Raw genomic sequence first — 19195 nt, 5'->3', positions numbered from 1 at the left:
GTGTGAATGGGTGTGTATGGATTTTTCCCAGAGACGGGTAACGGCTGGAAGAGCATCCGCTGCGTGAAACATGTGCTGGATAAGTTGGTGGTTCATTCCGCTGTGGCGACCCCGGATTAATAAAGGGACTGAGCCGAAAATAAAATAAATGAATGAGGTCAATAGCGAAAGTTGTCTTCACTTGTGTCATATTCTGCATGGTCTTAACCTTCGATGGGTTATTTTCACAATTTATAATGGCGTATCAGCCAAAATAAGACAAATGAGAAAATAGTGGCAAAAATTCTGGACTTTTGTCAGTGATAAAATAACAGTGGCAGATTACACATTGTCATATGCGTTTCTTTAAGTGACAATACCAACTACTGCCATGGAATTTAGTCTTTTTTTTTGTGGATCAGCAAATGCAAATCTTTTTAACAATGTTTTTTTTTTTTTTTCAAAAATGCAAAAGAAAAACATTTAACTTTCAACATTTTGACTTTAAACCTTTAACATTTAAAGGTAAACTACACACAGTAGCTTTTTTTCTGGCAAACAGTATGTGTGTAACATTTGTTTTCTAATAAAAACTCCTCAAATGTAAACAACTTATAAAAAACATCCCATAATGTAAATAAGCTGTTATGTAATAAGAATATGTCATTTACTCAGTTTGTCAAAAATGTCAGGTAGAACCTTATAATTCTAAGGTGATGAAATGACTATGTCATAGACATTATGGACATTACATGGAGCAAAAAACAAGCAAACAGTAAACTGACTCCTACAGTAAACGAATTTTACTGAAATGTACTGTTGAAATTCTTTCCTTATATACATTATGGTCCCGAAACCCAGTGTCCACTTTTACACTGCTTCAAATCACATGTACAGAATCTGTTTGGGAAGCAGCATCTATTTATCAATATGGAGCGCGTCGGACAGTTACGCACAGCTATAGGGATTGTTTTGAGAATTGCATAGGAGACGCAACAGAGCCTACAATGGAAATGAAGAGAATCCCGCTGTTTTTATATTTCAAAGTGTTTTCATGCCTAAATAAAACAAAAGCACAGAACAGATTCACATATAAATGCAAGATGGAAACCCTGGTGGTTCGGCGCTAATGGTTGTGTATAGGCAGGATTGGCTCTTTAATGTTTATTTCCACCCTTCATTAAAAATATGGGAGAAATAACTTTACGGGAAGATAACGGCAAGAATTGTAAAATACAGGGAAATGCCAGGAAAAACTGGAGGGTTGATAGGTATGGGTTAAGCATGTTAACCTTAGACTGATGTAATCTGAAAATTTAACTAAAACAAACAGGAAGTGCATCTTCAGATTTTAGATTACAAGCACAAACACTTTTTTTTTCTTAATGACAAGCAAAGATAAAGTGTTCACCACAAAACTAGCAATGTAAGCTAACAAAAATAACGATTAGTTTTGACTTCATGTGTACTTTAAGCAGTGGTGTAAAGTAACAAATTACTAATACTCAAATTACTGTAATTGAGTAATTTTTCTCATGAATTGTAATTTACCAAGTAGTTTTATAAATGTGTACTTTTACTTTCACTTGAGTCCATTTTAATACTGTATCTGAACTTTTACTCCACTACTCTTCTGCAACCTGCAGTCACTACTTTATTATTTATTGTTTAAGGGGAATAGAAAATCAGTCCTGTGATTCCTGTCCAGTCAGATCCCACACAGAAGGTAAATCGCATCACAATGAACCACCTCAGGACATGGGTGATTTATAATTGCAGCAAACTGATTGGAAGCATTAAAAGTGTCCAAGAAGATGTCCAAAATCTTTACACGCAATGACCCAGAGCCTGTTTAGATGCATGTTATTGATAAAAATATGACGAATGTTTACTGTGTGATGACCGAAATGGCCTTAAACACCCAGCAGGCACAAGACGTCAACACAACATCAGATTGACATTGTACCCTAATGACATGGAGATGTTGCATTTTGATTGGAAATGAAAATCAGGTTGATTTCAGAATTTGATGTCAGGCTGATGTCAGTGTCCAACCTAAAATCAACCAAATATCAACATCTAATGATGTTACAGCTTGACGTTGTGTGGACATTGCCACTATGATGTCTATGAGACGATGGATTTTGTTTGCTATACCTGACGAATAAATGTCAGTGGTTTAAGATGTTGATTGACTCATTGTTGGATTTTGGTCACTTTTCAACACAATCTAAAATCAACCAAATATCAATGTCATTTGTCGTCGTTATTGGACGTCAAAATAACGTTGTCCTTAGACGCTGGCTAGACATTGAATTTTGGTCACCTGACGTCATGACCTAAATCTAACCTAATATTATCATCTTATAATGTTGTGTGCCTGCTAGACACTAACTAAATGCACTACAGAATGTTACGTTTACACACATCCACAAATGACATGTAAATGCATCAGCTTTTCACAGTGTAATACTCTCTACTCTTGAGTACTTTTGAAAGTTCTACTTTGTACTCATAATTTGAGTAATATTTACAACAGATACTTTTACTCTACCTGCACTACATTTTTAGGCAAGTAATGGTACTTGTTCTTATAATTTTTCATTACTGTTTCCACCACTGACTTCTCCACTGAGTTCTCCTATTCTGCCGGTGTCCTCCTATAATGCATCTATTGAGCTGTAAGCTGAGTCATCATTATTTGCAATGTAAAGTCCTAGTCCCGGCACTGTGTGAATTAAGGCACATTAATAGCCGTGCCTGTACCCTTCTGCCCTGCCCGTCCCTGAGGACTGATGGATCTCAGACATGTGTTTCATGACAGGAGTGGACCCGCAGGCCCCATGACATAAATAACTGCACGTGGTTTATTACCCCAGAGGTAGATATGAAAGAGGCGGCTCGCTAGCAGTTGTACTGCTGTAAATACTGTTGTCTCACATGCCTGAAGTGACAATGAGCTTACGGGTGGCCTGAATTTGAATAAAATGCAGTGGTGTAATACAATCTGTAGTTTAGCTGAAGGGATGACAATTCCGTCATCGATTACAGACACTCATGCTCATCCAAACCTGAATGGATTTCTCACGTCAAGCAAAAAAAGAATAACAAAAAAAAAAAAAATGACAAGGATCAAATAATTCAAAGAAATGGCCATTTCACATCAGAGATTCCATTTTCCTTCGACTTAGTCCTTTTATTCATCAGGGGTTGACACAGCGGAATGAACCATGTAATGATTTACACAGCAGATGAACCTTTCAGCTGCAACCCAGTACTGGGAAACACCCATACACACCAATTAACACTCATACACTTCGGCCAATTTTGTTTATTGAATTCACTTATAGTGCATGTCTTTAGACTGTGGGGAAAAACGGAGCACCTGGAGGAAACCCACACCAACATGGGGAGAACATGCAAACTCCAAACAGAAATGCCAACTGACCCAGCCGAAACTCGAACAAGCGGCCTTCTTGTTGTGAGATCTTGATTATTACATTGGAATAACAATGTAGTTTCTAGCTAAATCAGTCCAGGAAATACACTGAAAAAAAGTGTTGCATGCAGAACTGTTGCAAACTATTTATTTGTGTTGAATTTAAACACACAAATTAAGTTTAATAATGTTCAACTTAATTTGTTTGTTTAAATTCAACAAAAATAAATTGTTTACCACTTAATGTAAAAAAAAAAAGATTAAATCCAAGGAATCATCTCAGAATAATTTTTTTCAGTGTAACAACTTTTAATTTTACATCAGCTTTAGAAAAAGAGTCAAGCTTGAAATGGAAAATTATTAAAACTCTATTCTAAAAAAAAATAATTAAGCAAGATGCTAAATTGGGCCTGTCCAAACTCAGTCCTGAAGCACCGGTGTCTTGCAGATTTTAGCTCAAACTTGCCTCAACACCAGTGATGTGCAATACCACTGGTTTTCTGTCTGATCCGATACCAAGTAAAATAAAGGTGAGTATCGACAATACTGATACTTTGCCCAAAAATTACTGTTTGGGAAATTCAAGTAATAAGTAGTGTACTTAAAAGTGTCACTTTACGCTGAGTACGAGACACATTACGAGTTATTCTTGTTTATTTTTTATTGATGAAGAATTATTATACAAAAAAAAGAGCCAACTAACATATTTATTGACAGCATCTGAGCATGTATATCTTAAAACACCTGCCTGAACATCTTAACATAAAACAATAAACATTCACAACTTTTAGTTTAGTGACATGTTAATCCGGTCCCCTTAAAGATTTTTAACCCAAAATACAGCCACATCGCCACATTTCCAGCAGCACCTTTACCACTGTTTTTCCTCTCTTCTGACCGCCTAGTCATGACGTAGTCATGTTCTGTCTTGTGATTTATATGTAGGTGTTTGATTAGATTTGTGGTTTTACCACAGTACCTCATTGTTTTGTTACACATGTCACAAACAGCAAAGTTTGAGTTTATGGAAGTGAAGTAGCTCCACACAAAACTTCGCTTGCAGTCACTCATATCCAATGACAGCGTGACTAAACAACATGTGCCAGCGGACTGACTGAGTGACTAGCTAGCGTGCTCTGCAGTTATACAGTGCCATATTACACACATGACTTGGCAGGCGGAAGAACAAGTAGTTCCGCCTAAGCTGGCATTATTCCGATAAACTAGGGTAATTGTGATTACTTTTCTCTGTTTTTTTATTTCCAATAAACAACATATTTGCTCCAAATTACTAAATATTAATATTTTGATAAAATGATAAATTCTAGAACACACAAAGCTGGTATCAGAGATATTGATAATTTAGTATCGATCCGCACATCACCACTCAACACACCTGCAAGGATGTTTCTAGAAACGAGCTTGAGTAGCTAGCCATGTGTGTCTGATTGGGGTTGGAACTAAACTTTGCAGGACACCGGCCCTCCAGGACTGAGTTAGCACCCTTGTGCCAAACGGTCTAATCCGATTCAATGAACTTTGCTAAACTAAAAGTGTTTCCGCCAGTCTCTTAAATCAACTGAATGGATTAAAAATTGTAAAAGTCAATTGCTTAACTTGAATATTTGGCAAGCCAGCACTATAACATCTTCCACTTAATGTCTTTTTGCAATTACAGGTACCTTCCAGGGCCAGTTCACAGGTGGCATGCGGCACGGCTATGGAGTACGTCAAAGCGTTCCCTATGGTATGGCAGCAGTGGTGCATTCTCCCCTGCGCAACTCTCTTAGCTCCCTACGTAGTGAACACAGCAATGGCACACTCCTCCAGCAGGACGTCCCGGTCATCACCACCACCAATGCCTCAGGCCAGGAGACTCCAGTCAATTTACCCATGCCTCTGGGGCCATCCCGTGGTGGCTTTGCCCTCACCCTGCAAGTGGACCCAGATGCGGTCAAGCCCAAGAAAAGTGGTCTCTTCCGCCGCGGCTCATTTCTTGGCAAGCTAAAAAAGTCTGATTCCCGCACGTCTCTCTCCAGCCAGAAGAGCAAGATCAGCTTTTTGCGGACTGAGTCAGCATTGAGTTCTGCTGCCAGTGATGCAAACTCCACCATCAGCCTGGGCGAGAGCGAGGGTGAAGGCGAAGGTCATAACTTTCCCCCCGTAGAGGCAGACATTGATGCCACCACCACTGAGGTCTACATGGGAGAGTGGAAAAATGACAAGCGTTCAGGGTACGGGATCAGCGAACGCTCTAGTGGGCTTAAATATGAGGGTGAGTGGCTCAATAACCAGCGCCACGGTTATGGGTGCACCACTTTCCCAGAGGGGGGAAAAGAAGAAGGCAAGTATGTCAACAACATGCTCGTGAAGTCTGTGAAGAAGAAGATGATACAGCTGAAGGGCACAAAAATTAAACAGAAAGTGGAGCGCAGTTTGGAAGGGGCACAGAGAGCAGCCGCTATTGCGAAACAGAAGGCTGAAATCGCCAACTCAAGGTAAAGAGCGAATCACTTATCTGCTCATAACTGCTGGTTCCAGATGAAATGATGCCTACAATGTTGACCTTATTTTGTGATGTCATTTTTGTGATTGTTTTAGAACAGGGGTGCCCAAACTTGGTCCCGGTGTCCAGCAAAGTTTACTTTCAACCCCAATCAGACACACCTGGGTTAGCTAATCAAGCTCTTACTAGGCTTTCTAGAAACATCCTTACAGGTGTGTTGAGGCAAGTTGAAGCTAAAAGCTGCAGGACACTGGACCCTCAGGACCCAGTTTGGGCACCCCTGTTCTAAAACAATCACAAAAACGAGCACACAGCAAGCTTGGACACCCCTGTTTAAGAGCTTCCAATTCAGTGGCCTATATGGAAGAAATGACTTTCAGAAATGACTGGAAATAATAAACAGCAGAAAACGGTCAAACTATTCGCTCAACAAACAACTGTGTTAATGACTATACATAAAAAGTAGAGTAATATAATGAGAAAATATATGTTTGCAATATCAAGAAGCGTAACAAGCTGTTTTTAAAATCTAAAAACCAATGGAAGTGAAAGAGACCGGAAGTCTAAAGCCAAAAAGATTCCAATGGCTGCGCTTGCTTGTACCTCAAGTATAACGCCCCATTTACACGGGGCTTCAGCGTCAATGCTTGACTGAAGGCATGTCTGAAGTTGGGGCTAACGCAGTGTCAGCCAATGAAATTCAGTCAGCAATAGGCCACTGTCTAGCTGGTGTATTTGCATACAGCGATCTGATTGGCTGACGCTTCCATCATTGCTTGAAAAGTTGAGCTAGTCCCAACTTCTGCAGCGAGCAACGCCTCTGAAGCGGCGCCAACGGATCCACAATGCAGTTCGGCAACGTCTGACGTCACCCATTCAAAGTGTATGGGAAGCGTTGACGTGTGAATGGGGCGTAAGGGCAATATAGAGACATATAGTTAAAGGCAAAATTATTAGCCCTCCTTTAAATTTTCAAGGAAAAATCAAGGAACTTTTAAAATTATTTCCTTACATATTTAATCTTATGGAGAACTTCTCAAAACTTTTAATTTTGCTGGAAGAAAAACAGTCTTAATAAAAAAAAAAGTTTTATGTCAACAAAGAAAAATTTAAGTCAACATTATTATCCCCTTAAGAGTAGTAGTTTATAGTAGTAGGCTATAGAACTAACCACTGTTGTCCAATGACTTGCCAAAATAACCTGACTTGTCTAGTTAACCGAATTATTTAAGCCTTTACATTGCACTAAGTTGAATACCAGAATCTTGCAAAATAACTAGTAAAACATTATATGTACTGTCATCATGGCAAAGTAATTGGTTTTTTAAAATTTGTAATTAAAAATTTTGTGTTTAAAAATATGTTAATTAAAAAAAATCTCTTGTTTAAATAGCACTTAAAGTATATTTTACAATATTTTTTTAAAATAAATCACAGGGGGCTAATAATTTTTCCTTCAACTGTATGTGAGGGAGATCATAATACTGTATATATGAAGGATAATTTGTGCAGTAATTTGCAGACATTGATCTGTGAACTGCTAAGGTACCATTGACATTTTTTATTTTGTTGTAATTTGTTGGCTTATGATTCAAATAATAAATAAAAAGGGGATAGCATCATTATGGCTATTATTTTTGTTTTAGAGTAAAATACACAAAATATCCAAACAAATATAATGCACAAGTCATTTCGAATAATAGAAATTATATTTCTTAGTATTATGTTTAAGTATTTTGACTGATTTTGATAAGCAAGTATGTTCACTTCAGTTTTATTGTGAGTTTACAGTGCAACTCCTTTTACTGAAATTAAAACACAGTAAATATTAGTAAACCACAGTAAAATATAAAACATTACAGAAACTATTATAAAAGTTATAAAAAGTATAGAAGCATAATCTTAATTGGGCTAACTTGCGACTTCTCAATGATTACTATTATCAACATTGTCATATACCACACCCCAAGCCAAATTAGATATCCACTTTTCAGAGACCTGCTAAATAACTGATACATGTTAACACGTCACATCTATTACCTGACAATGTTTTTTTAAATGATTTTATATAACATTTGCGAGAGCCAGAAATGAAACCTCCTAATGCCATCTCTGTGTTGTTTCCCAGACATTCTAAAATCCCAGCGCAAAGTGACTGAAAGCAGGCCACATGTTCAAAGCTTCATCCCTATTGATGGCGTCCTGGTGGCGTCAAGGCTTCGCTCCAGACATGATAAATAGTACCCTAACACTAATAATACAGCTTCCCTCCAGAATAAAATATTTAGATTTCCACACACTCCTGACAGCGTCTGCAGTTTATCATCGGGATGCTTGAGCCTATAAACAGACGGCCAGTTTCAGGTGCAGCCGCTTTGATAAAATCTTCCCTCCTTGTAAGGAGATGCACAAAGCACAAACAGCCTCTAGTTCTCAGCCATCAGATGAATTTATAAATCAATAAAGATGACAACCTACATTTTCTTTTAATCATTTAGCTGAAGATTTTGTATGAAGAAACTTACACCTGAGGCATTTAGCGATTTAACAAGAAGAGGCAATACACAGTGTAGTGACAGTTATACAAAGAAACTGTTTGTGCTCAGAGAATTAAGTGCTAGAGTTTGGAAGTGAGTGTTTCTTTATATATAGAAAGAGAGAAGAGTGTTTCTACAGGTGGATTGTCATGCCCACTCACCTGTGAGCCACACTTCATAAATGTGATATGTATTTTTTTTTTTAGATATGGAGTGATTGTAAGAAAGTGTCTGTAAATGTGAAGAACTGGTGCAAGTGCTAAAGTGTCTGAGAGATGAAATGTTTTACTGAGAGCAGACTTAAGCCAGATTGCACTCCATGACGAGAAACGTAGAGTAACATTGAGGAGTAAAGAGTTCAGATAAGGAGCTCAGTGCTGTTAAACGCCTCTATGTTAATGGATAAGTGTTTTAGCCAGTGCCAGATCGGTTTTTGTGGATGTGAATCTGGTCTTATGGCAATATAAGACAAACAGACTATTGACAGCAATCCAAACAGCTATCTGAAATCAAAACCAACACACAAATGTCTAGTTAAATTGACAGAACTATTCTGCTTCAGGCCGCACGGTGGTGCAGTGGCTAGCGCTGTCACCTCACAGCAAGAAGGTCGCTGATTCGAGCCTTGGCTGGGTCAGTTGGAGTCTCTGTGAGGAGTTTGCATGTTCTCCCCATGTTCACGTGGGTGCTCTTCGGATGCTCCGGTTTCCCCCACAAGTCCAAAGACATGCTCTATAGATGAATTGAATAAGCTAAATTGTCCGTTGTGTATGTGTGTGTGAATAAGTGTATGAGTGTTTCCCAGTAATGGGTTGCAGCTAAAAGGGCATCCACTGCATAAAACATATGAAGGATAAGTTGGTGGTTCATTCTGCTGATTAGATATAAATATATAAAATAAAAAATATATAATAAAATAAAAATAAATAGTAAAATAAAATTAAAATAATATAAAACAAATATATATATATATATATATATATATATATATATATATATATATATATATATATATATATATATATATATATATATATATATATATATAATTCATTCTTTTTCTTGTCGGCTTAGTCCCTTTATTAATCCGGGGTCGCCACAGCGGAATGAACCACTAACTTATCCAGCAAGTTTTTACGCAGCGGATGCCCTTCCAGCCGCAACCCATCTCTGGGTAACACTCACACACACATTCACACACTCATACACTACAGACAATTTAGCCTACCCAATTCACAGGTACTGCATGTCTTTGGACTGTGGGGGAAACCAGAGCACCCGGAGGAAACCCACACGAAGGGAGAACATGCAAACTCAAAACAGAAACGCCAACTGAGCCGAGGCTCGAACCAGCAGCCCAGAGATCTTCTTGCTGTGAGGCAACAGCACTACCTACTGCGCCACTGTTTCGCCCTTATATATATATATAATGCATAATGTATAAATAAAATAAAAATATAAATTTTAAAAATTAAATGTTTAAATTAAATATATATATATATATATATATATATATATATATATATATATATATATATATATATATATATATATATATATATATAATAAAAAAATTAATATATTAAATTAAATAAAAATAAAGTAAAAAATTAAATCTAAAGTTAAATAAAAAATGAAGTAAAAAAAATGAAATATTAAAATTAAAAAATATATTAAATAAAATAAAATAAAGTAAAAAATAAAATCTAAAATTAAATAAAAAATAAAGTTAAAAAATTAAATTTTTAAAAATAAATAGAAAATATATTAAATAAAATAAAAATAAAGTAAAAAACAGTAGTGCTGTCGCCTCACAGGAAGAAGGTCGCTGGTTCGAATCTCGGCTCAGTTGGCGTTTCTGTGTCGAGTTTGCATGTCCTCCCTGCCTTCGCGTGGGTTTCCTCCGGGGCTCCGGTTTCCCCCACAGTCCAAAGACATGCAGTACAGGTGAATTGGGTAGGCTAAATTGTCCGTAGTATGCGTGTGAATGTGTGTGTGAACGTTACCCAGAGATGGGTTGTGGCTGGAAGAGTAAAAACTTGCTGGATAGGTTGGGGGTTCATTCCGCTTTGGCGACCACGTATTAATAAAGGGACTAAGTCGACAAGAAAATGAATGAATAAATAAATAAAATAAAATAAAAAAATAAATTAAAAAATAAAATATAAAATAAAATAATATGAAAATTATATAAATAAAATAAAAAACTAAAAAAATTACTCTTTGAACCTGTACAGTAAATTGTAGTAGGAAGTTCTTATTCAGGATTGGCATTTTTTTTTTTTATAAATTAAATATAAGTAAAGTAAATTTACTTAGTATACTAGTATTTTACTAGTATAAAGTAAATTGTAGCTGTTTTCTAACTGAGGATTAAATAAAATGTAATATATTTATAATAATATTAATAATAAAAAAATAAAAAATAAATAAATAAATATAAATTAAATATAAAATAAAACTCTAAATCTCTGTCTGAACCTGTACAGTCAATGCTTAAAAGTTTTCTTTCTAAGATTCCTAACAAATAAAATCAAATAACTGTATCCAAATCTCAAGCTGCTCCTGTACTGATGGCTGTACACCGGACTTCCGTGTGCTGAGCTCAGAGATAATAAATAGTGTGTGCAAAGTTTGTTCAGGGGTCTCTGCTTCTAATGCTGATGTATTTAGAGGAGCGGAGGGTCTTGTGTGGAAGACGAGACTCCTTAGAGGCCTCGGCACCGGGTGTAAATGACGCACGGGCCTCTGGTGTCAGAAAAGGAGGCCTGCCTAAAAAAGGACAGGCACTGTTGCTATATCACAATCACAGGGGAATGTGACAGCTGATAGTCTATTCTGTCCTCTGCTTCTTACAGACACGCAATCCACGTCATACACTCATATAATACATACATATAGAGCAAAATCAATTCCAAAAGTATTGAAATTAAAAGCTTGTCGAATAGCACGAGCTGAAAAAAAATAATACATTTATGCTTGCATTTTAATGACTTGAATTGCCAGGGTATGTATTTTTAGAGCTTGTATTTTTAGCCTAATCTCACGAGCAAACACAAGTGTTTTACGCTTTGTCAGTTTAGTGGCTAATTCATATGAATTCGTATGAGTTCAGTCATATGAAAATGTACGATTTTAAAAAGGAGGCGTTGCACCCAACCCCACCCTTAACCCCAACCGTCATTGAGCGATGAGGAAATCATACTAAATTGTACGAATTAGATCGTACGAATTCATACGAATTAGCCTCTAATTCAGAAACGAATTGCCGTGAGGTTGCGTTGGTATTTTACATAGCTGTTGATGTAAGCTGTGAATATTTCAACTAAAAATATTTCAAACACGTTTTCATACTTAAAAATTTTATCATTCATATTCAATTTACAGATTTCATGTACAATATTCAAAGGGCAATATTCAGTTCATTTTATTTCAGTTCAAAAATTTTCTTCCATAAATTCAATGGATCAAATTCGGCTGTTAAAATTTGACATTGCATCCGGGAGCGGCAGGAAATGTCCTAATTTTACTCATAATCATTTTATTAGTTATGCCCAAGACATCTATGTTAATAATAATTGCTACTTTTGTGCCGCTTTTTTTCCTCACCTACTACTGGTTTAAAAACATTAAATTGGTCCTTCTGCTAGTGAAATAGCAGCTGGAGATCTGCAATCTGTTGCTTTTCCTGTAGTTCCCGGAAGTAATGTCGAATTTCAGGACCTGAATTTGAATGACTGAATTTACGGAAGCTAATTTTTTAACTGAAGTAAAATGAACTGAAAATTGCCTTTTGAATAATATACTTCGTATTGTTCATCGGTGTTGAATATTACACATGAAATCTGGAAACTAAATATGAATTATTAATTTTTTAAGAATGAAAATGTGTTTGAAATATTTTGAGTTGAAATATTCACAGCTTAAATAAACAGCTGTGTTAAATTACAGGCCCTAAAAATACAAACCCTGGCAATTCAAGTCATTAAAATGCAAGCAGTTGTTAATTGAGTGTACTATTTTTTCAGTTTGTGCTATTCGACAAGCTTTTTATTACAATACTTTTGGTATTGATTTTGTTCCATAATTACAACTACAAAAATTAGTTTTGACAAAAAAAACCTAGTTTCTCTGGATTTACTATTTATAGTTGTGTGCTGGAGTAAAACACTTTGTTGGATTTATTTGTTACTTCTGATTGCATTTCTCTCAAATTTAAATAGTAATAATAATAATAATAATAATAATAATAATAATAATAATAATAATAGGAGTGAGATGGTGCCTCAGTGGTTAGAAATGTCGCCTCACATCAAGAAGGTTGCTGGTTCGAGCCTCGGCTGGGTCAATTAGCATTTCTGTGTGGAGTTTGCATGTTCTCCACGTGTTGATGTGGGTTTCCACTGGGTGCCCCGGTTTCCCTCACAGTCCAGACACATGCATTATAGGCCAATTGGGTAAGCTAAATTGTCTGTAATGTATGTGTGTCAATGAGAGTGTATGAGTGTTTCCCAGTAATGAGTTGTGGCTGGAAGGGCATCCGCTGTCTAAAACGTGCTAGATAAGTGGTGGTTCATTCCACTGTGGCGACCCCTGATAAATAAAGGGACTAAAGGAAAATGAATGAATGAGTAAAAGTAATTGAAATCTGATTGATTAGTAACACTGATCTTGGTAAACAAGTACAGTACAAATGAGCTCTTGGTGGATCACATACAGAAATGCGTCAGCAAGGGTGTCGAATCCCCAAGAGGATATAAATTTTGCTCCTCCTGCAAATAAGTGAGAGACCGGCGGATACAGATGTACAACACCCTGCCCACTTCTGAACCCAGCCTCATTTTATTGGTGATTATCAGAGAACATGATACTTGCCTCCATATAGAGATGCTTTAAAAAGCTTTTCGGCATCTTGATGTAAATATTAGCGCTCTGATATTGACACAGATGTTAAAATAAACATATGTGGATATGTAAAAATAGTAGAGTTTTAGATTTTTTATAAGATTTCTTAGCCTTTATTAGATAGGACAGTATTTAGACAGAAAGCAAAGTTGGAGAGAGAGAGGGAGGTAGGGAAATGTCCTCGAGCCGGGATTTGAACTCGGGACGACGCCCTGACGTGCCACTGCACCATATGTCGGCGCGCTAACTAGGCTATTGCACTGACGAAAGATTATTAGATTATAACTTATTAACAGGGGCCTAATACACCCCTTTTTTACAAGATGTAAATTAATTGTCTGATGTGTAGTGTATGTGAAGTTTCAGCACAAAATACCACAGGGATAATGTTTTATAACTCTTTGAAGCTGCCCCATTTAGGCTTTGACCGTAATTGTGCCATTTTGGTGACTGTCGCTTTAAATTCAAATGACATTGTGCGCTTTTCAAAAGAGGATGAAGCTACTAATGACTGTGTGTCAGCATAGTGACAGATTCCAGCCATTTCGAATGTTATCACTCGATATCAGTGGTTATCAGCTGATAGATATCAGCTAGTTGGCTCAAAAGACTGTTATCATCCATCCACATGGTTAATCAGCTATAGATTATATACGCCAGAAGTTAACGAGAGTTATTAAAATAATTTTTTTAAATTTCCCATTAATTTTATTTTATTAATGACCACCCCTACCCCAACCCTAAACCCAACCGTCACAGTAATGTAAAACAGATCTGGAGCCTTCTCTGTTAGTATAGCTGATTAACCACAAGAATTATGCATATTATTTATTGCTTTTGCCATTAATAACAAGACTAATATCCTATGCCAATTAGGAGAGATTGATGGGCTGGGCCTTCTCCCACTGCTGTCACATACAAAGTGTTTCTGCAGGCTGATTTTATGAAGTGTGATTATAGAAAAATAAATTAATACATTTTTACTATTAGAAGCTGGTTTTATTTGCAGACGGTTGCCACACAATTGTACTTACCCCCCCCCATTATAAAAGTGATTTTTGCACAATAGGTTCCCTTTAAGTTGATTGTTTCTGATTTATGTAATGTCAGCTGAAAATAAATGAAGATAAATGCGAATCAATTAATTTCAATATTGTATTAATTATATGTAATGATTGTACATTGAAAAAAACAGCCTAATTGGATTAACTTAAATAAACGACTTTAACTTCTTACACCTAAAATAATTAAGCTTTTACAACTTATCAATGAAAACCATAATATATTAAATGGTAAAAAACTAATTAGTATAGTTGTAGCAAGCTGAAGTAAGTTGTTTAAGGCCACTTTTTACAGTTTAGTATTATCTAGTACATACAGTCCATTGTAAATCTGTAATGCTGATGTGTGGTGTAAAATCCAAAGTTGAAATATATGAGGCAACAACATTTTACCATTAATTGCTATACTTACTAATGAAAGAACAAATGAATGAACCAAATTTGTTTTAGTGTTGAATGTTAGAAGTACTTTTCATAAATAAATCTTTAAATTTACAGTGGTTTGCTTTTACTATGGGGTGACACGGTGGCTCAGTGGTTAGCACTGGCGCCTCACAGCAAAAAGGTCGCTGGTTCGAGTCCCGTCTCGGTCAGTTGACATTTCTGTGTGTTGGTGTGGGTTTCCTCCGGGTGCTCTGGTTTGCCCTACAAGTCCAAAGACATGCGCTACAGTTGAACTACTGTAAATAAGCTAAATTGGCCGTAGTGTACGAGTAAATGAGTGTTTCCTAGCACATATGCAGGATAAGTTGGCGGTTCATTCCGCTGTGGCAACCCCTGATGAATAAAGGGACTATAAGCCGAAGCAAAATGAATGAATGAATGAATGAATGATTTCATTGCTGGTGTCTTATCAGTCGTCTGTCTACAGAAAATGCCATCCGTCACTAATCTGTCAACAAACCACCTGCCACATTCCTACACACAACAGGATACCGCTTCATTTAATCATTATTTCATAGCTTGTTGTTTTTTTCTAATCATGACAATCTCAAGTACAGTACAGTTCAAACTTATACTGACCTATTATAGATATTTATTCCATCAAGAATTTATTGAAGCACCTCCCAAAAATGTAATGCACACATTACTGTAAATGTATATCCATGACACACATTGCTGGAAATGTATATGTGTGACTGAACACAGGGAGGGTCTGAACTTCTCTAAACCCTCCACTGACAGCATCTTTAAGTGCTCGAGTTATTTTGAACCCAGGGTAACGTTACAATATGGAAAATGTCACAACAAAATGTTTAACGGTGAAGGTTTGTCATGGTAAATGCAGACGTTACAAAAGCACAACATAATGTAATTGGAGTTTATTTGTATATTTTTGCCATCATAATTTGCCAAATCGCAGACTTGTGAGTTTTTTTTAAGCAAAAAAATTAACCTTTTGACTGGTAGGCTTAGAATATGTAGAATACAATTATACAAAAGCTGTAGTCGATCTTTAATGTGCATATTTGTATCACGTTTACTCAAGCTTTAGATAATTCCAATATTATAATGTCCTCGAGTTGTGCCAACCACTTGTACGTGTCCAGGACATACCTGTCAACTCTCCCGTTTTTACCGAGATTCTCCCATATTTTACAGTTTTATCCCATTATGATCCCATAAAGGTATTTTCCCATATTTATTTTTGAAGGGTGGCAAATAAACATTAAAGGGCGCCGTTGGTAAAAAATCTACTTTTCAAGCTGTTTGGACAGACATGTGTTGGTATAGTGTATAGACCGTCATATTGGTGTGAAACAAACACACCCAGTTCTTTTTTTTTTTTCAATTTAACAACATAAAAATGGTGGACCAACTGGAGCGGTTTTCAGACCGACCGCAACTTGACGTAGGAATGCCGTCCCCCCACCCACTGAATTGATTGACAGGCTCGCGTAGCATGTCCCGGTAGTCACGTGTATAATCATGTCAACAAGACCAGACGTGAGCAAAGCAACCATGAATAAAAGGTCTGTTCAGTTCGCTAGGATCATCAAACGTGATCAAGAGTAAGTTTCACATGTTTATAATGTTTTAAAACAGAGCATGTGTGTAATGAAGTACAGTAATTCACTTCAGCTTTACTTCATCAGCACAGCCGTGTGTCAAAACAATTATAAAAGAAGAGGCTTCAATCCCGGTTTGTGGACGTTAAATCAGGCTTAATTTGTACACTAACATAACAGATATCCATACAGCAGTGGAGATAAGCCTGTATCATGTCACATATGCGTGCAAAAAGAGTGGAAAGCTGAATGCGCTCTGTCTGTCAGTGTGTCCGTCCGTCTGTATTTGTGTGCGTGCACACGTGAACTTTGTACATTGACATTGTGTTTGTGCCTCATCGATGCATCTCCACAACAAATACTCATTGGTACAGTTCTTACAGTAGTATTTCTCACAAACGCTACGTTAGATCTTCTTCCTTAGTCTGTCTGTCTGTCTGTTGTCTAACGCAGCCGAGGGAGGAGATTAAGGTGCACAGAAAGGCACGTAGAAACAGTGGGCGGGCCGAACTATCCTTAAAGGCGCAGTACAACTAAACGGCCCCCTGGTGGAAAGTGTTAAAAAAAAGGATCTTGTAAAAGGTATAATGAAAAATCTGATGGGTGTTTTGAACTGAAACTTTACATACACATTCTTGAGATGCAAAACACTTATATTAAATCTGAAAAAAGGGGTAACCTAGGTGCCCTTTAAAGAGTCGAGCCTCCCTATACGCAACCCATACCGCTGAACCACCAGGGGCCGCCCCTTGCTCTTAAATGTGAATCTGTTCTATGCTTTCGCTTTGTTTAGGCATGAAAACACTTTAAAATAAACATAAAAATGATGCGATCTGTCAAACGGTAATGGGCGGGAATCACTCAATTAGCTTATTCCAACGAGGTGTGCTATTTGCACTTAGCCTAAATAGACACTACAAAAATCTGCGGTTGTTGTTAGATCAGATACGTTTGCAGCCGGAAGTTAACAAGAATTATTTATATTATTAATTAAATTTCCCATTACTTGCATTTTATTAACAACTACCCCAACCCTAAACCCAACTGTCACAGTAATGTAAAAACAGCGGTTTTACCCAATATTATTAATGATATGCATTTAATTACCAGACATATTGCATTTCATTTACTCCCACCCCAATCCTAAACCCAACAGTTACAGAACTATAAAAATATAAATTGTTTTACAGCGTCGCAAAAAAGATGCTGTATTGATGTGCGAATCCGCTGCCATATCCAATCTAGGCTTTACCGAACTTTACAATGTGTTCAGTTTTAGTTTCCATGGAAGCACATCAAGCTTCAAAGCATTAAAAAAACCATGGTTTTGGTTTTAAAATCTGACAGTTCTATGGAAAACACATTCTAAATTCTGTACATTCTGAATCCCATATCTGGAATAGTATTCAAGGGGGCACAGAAATAAAAATCACTTCCTGGATCGTACTGTTCAAAAGGGTTACATTTGTTTGATGTTTATTTGTCCAACAATACAGCTGAAACAGGTGTTCTGTGTCTGCAAAAATGCTTCTTGATTTAAGAATTCAGGGAATCACTTTATTTTGATAGTCCCTTTAACACATTCTGTTGAATTTAAGTTACATTGTCCCTATACATGCCAACATTGGATTATAAATAGAATGTTAGGTTGGGGTTAGAGTAAATTGACATGTGCTTGCAAAGTTTCTTATAATCAGTTAAATGTCTGTTGAAGGAGCAGTATCGACAGATATTAAGCAGACAGTCTACTAATACTCAAATGAGAAGTAATTGGCAAGTAGCTGCAATGCAAATTTTAGTCAACCAAACGTGCAATATGGACAACCATCAAAATAAAGTGTTACCAAATTCTGATATTTGGACTAGAAACAAGACAAAATCTAAAAAAGAAAAAATTGTCAGCAGGGTAAAATTACACCATTTAACTGCAAAAATGCTTTTCTTACTAAGATTTTTTTGTCTTGTTTCTAGTCCAAATACCTAAAATAAATAAATAAATAAAATTCCTAAGTCAAATAGAATTTTCTAGACAAGCAAAACATGTAGTCTTCTTTTAGGAAATTAATTGAGTTTTTCCCCTTAAAACTAACAAAATGATCTGCCAGTGGGGTGAGCAAAATAATCTTGTGTCAAAAGGAAAAACATGATTTTTTTGCTTACCCCACTGGCAGATCATTTTCTTACTTCGTTTTTGTCAGAATATCTAAAAATTCTTAAAATCAAGAAGCATTTTCAATACAAGAAAAAAAATATATGGTTTTGTTTTCAGAAGTAACGTCAAAAGTTAAATGAGTTTAACTTTAAAACAAGCTAAATAATCTGACAATAAATAAAATAAACTTGTTTTTGGCTTGAAATAAGACTTATCCATTGGAAAATTATTTGGTTTATTTTATGGGGAAAAAAACAACAAAACTTCAATTTTGTCATATTTCTAAAAATGCGACACAGTGGCACAGTACTTAGTGTTGTTGTAACACAGCAAGAAGGTCGCTGGTTCGAGCCTTGGCTGGGTCAGTTGGTGTTTCTGTGTGGAGTTTGCATATTCCCCCTGCATTTGCGTGGGTTTCCTCCGAGTGCTCTGGTTTCCCCCACTGTCAAAAGACATCCGATACAGGTGAATTGGGTATGCTAAATTGTCCATAGTGTATGAGTGTGAATGAGTGTGTATGGGTGTGTTCCAGAGATGGGTTGCAGCTGGAAGGGCATCCGCTGCATAGAACATGTGCTGGATAAGTTGGTGGTTCATTCCACTGTGG

At 36.5% G+C, this 19195-nt stretch overlaps 2 protein-coding genes across 5 annotated transcripts in view; one reads left to right on the top strand and one right to left on the bottom strand.

The window, feature by feature from the left end:
• The window catches only part of jph2 (junctophilin 2), a 37648-nt gene that overhangs the window by 4221 nt on the left and 14232 nt on the right, over positions 1 to 19195 (top strand). For all 3 annotated transcript variants that reach the window (XR_015522822.1, XM_087305711.1, NM_001089364.2), the window contains 1 exon segment: positions 5097 to 5916. Coding sequence is in view for 2 of the 3 variants with exons in the window: in XM_087305711.1 (XP_087161837.1) it covers positions 5097 to 5916 (820 nt within the window). In the remaining variant the exon portion in view is untranslated.
• The window catches only part of gdap1l1 (ganglioside induced differentiation associated protein 1-like 1), a 63763-nt gene that overhangs the window by 35263 nt on the left and 9305 nt on the right, over positions 1 to 19195 (bottom strand). The window lies entirely within an intron of this gene.

Source organism: Danio rerio, chromosome 23 (assembly GCF_052040795.2).
Source record: "Danio rerio strain M-AB ecotype USA chromosome 23, GRCz13ab, whole genome shotgun sequence".
NCBI lineage: Eukaryota > Metazoa > Chordata > Actinopteri > Cypriniformes > Danionidae > Danio > Danio rerio.
The sequence above is the reverse complement of the archived record's forward strand: the minus strand, read 5'-3'. Positions and strand labels throughout refer to the sequence as shown.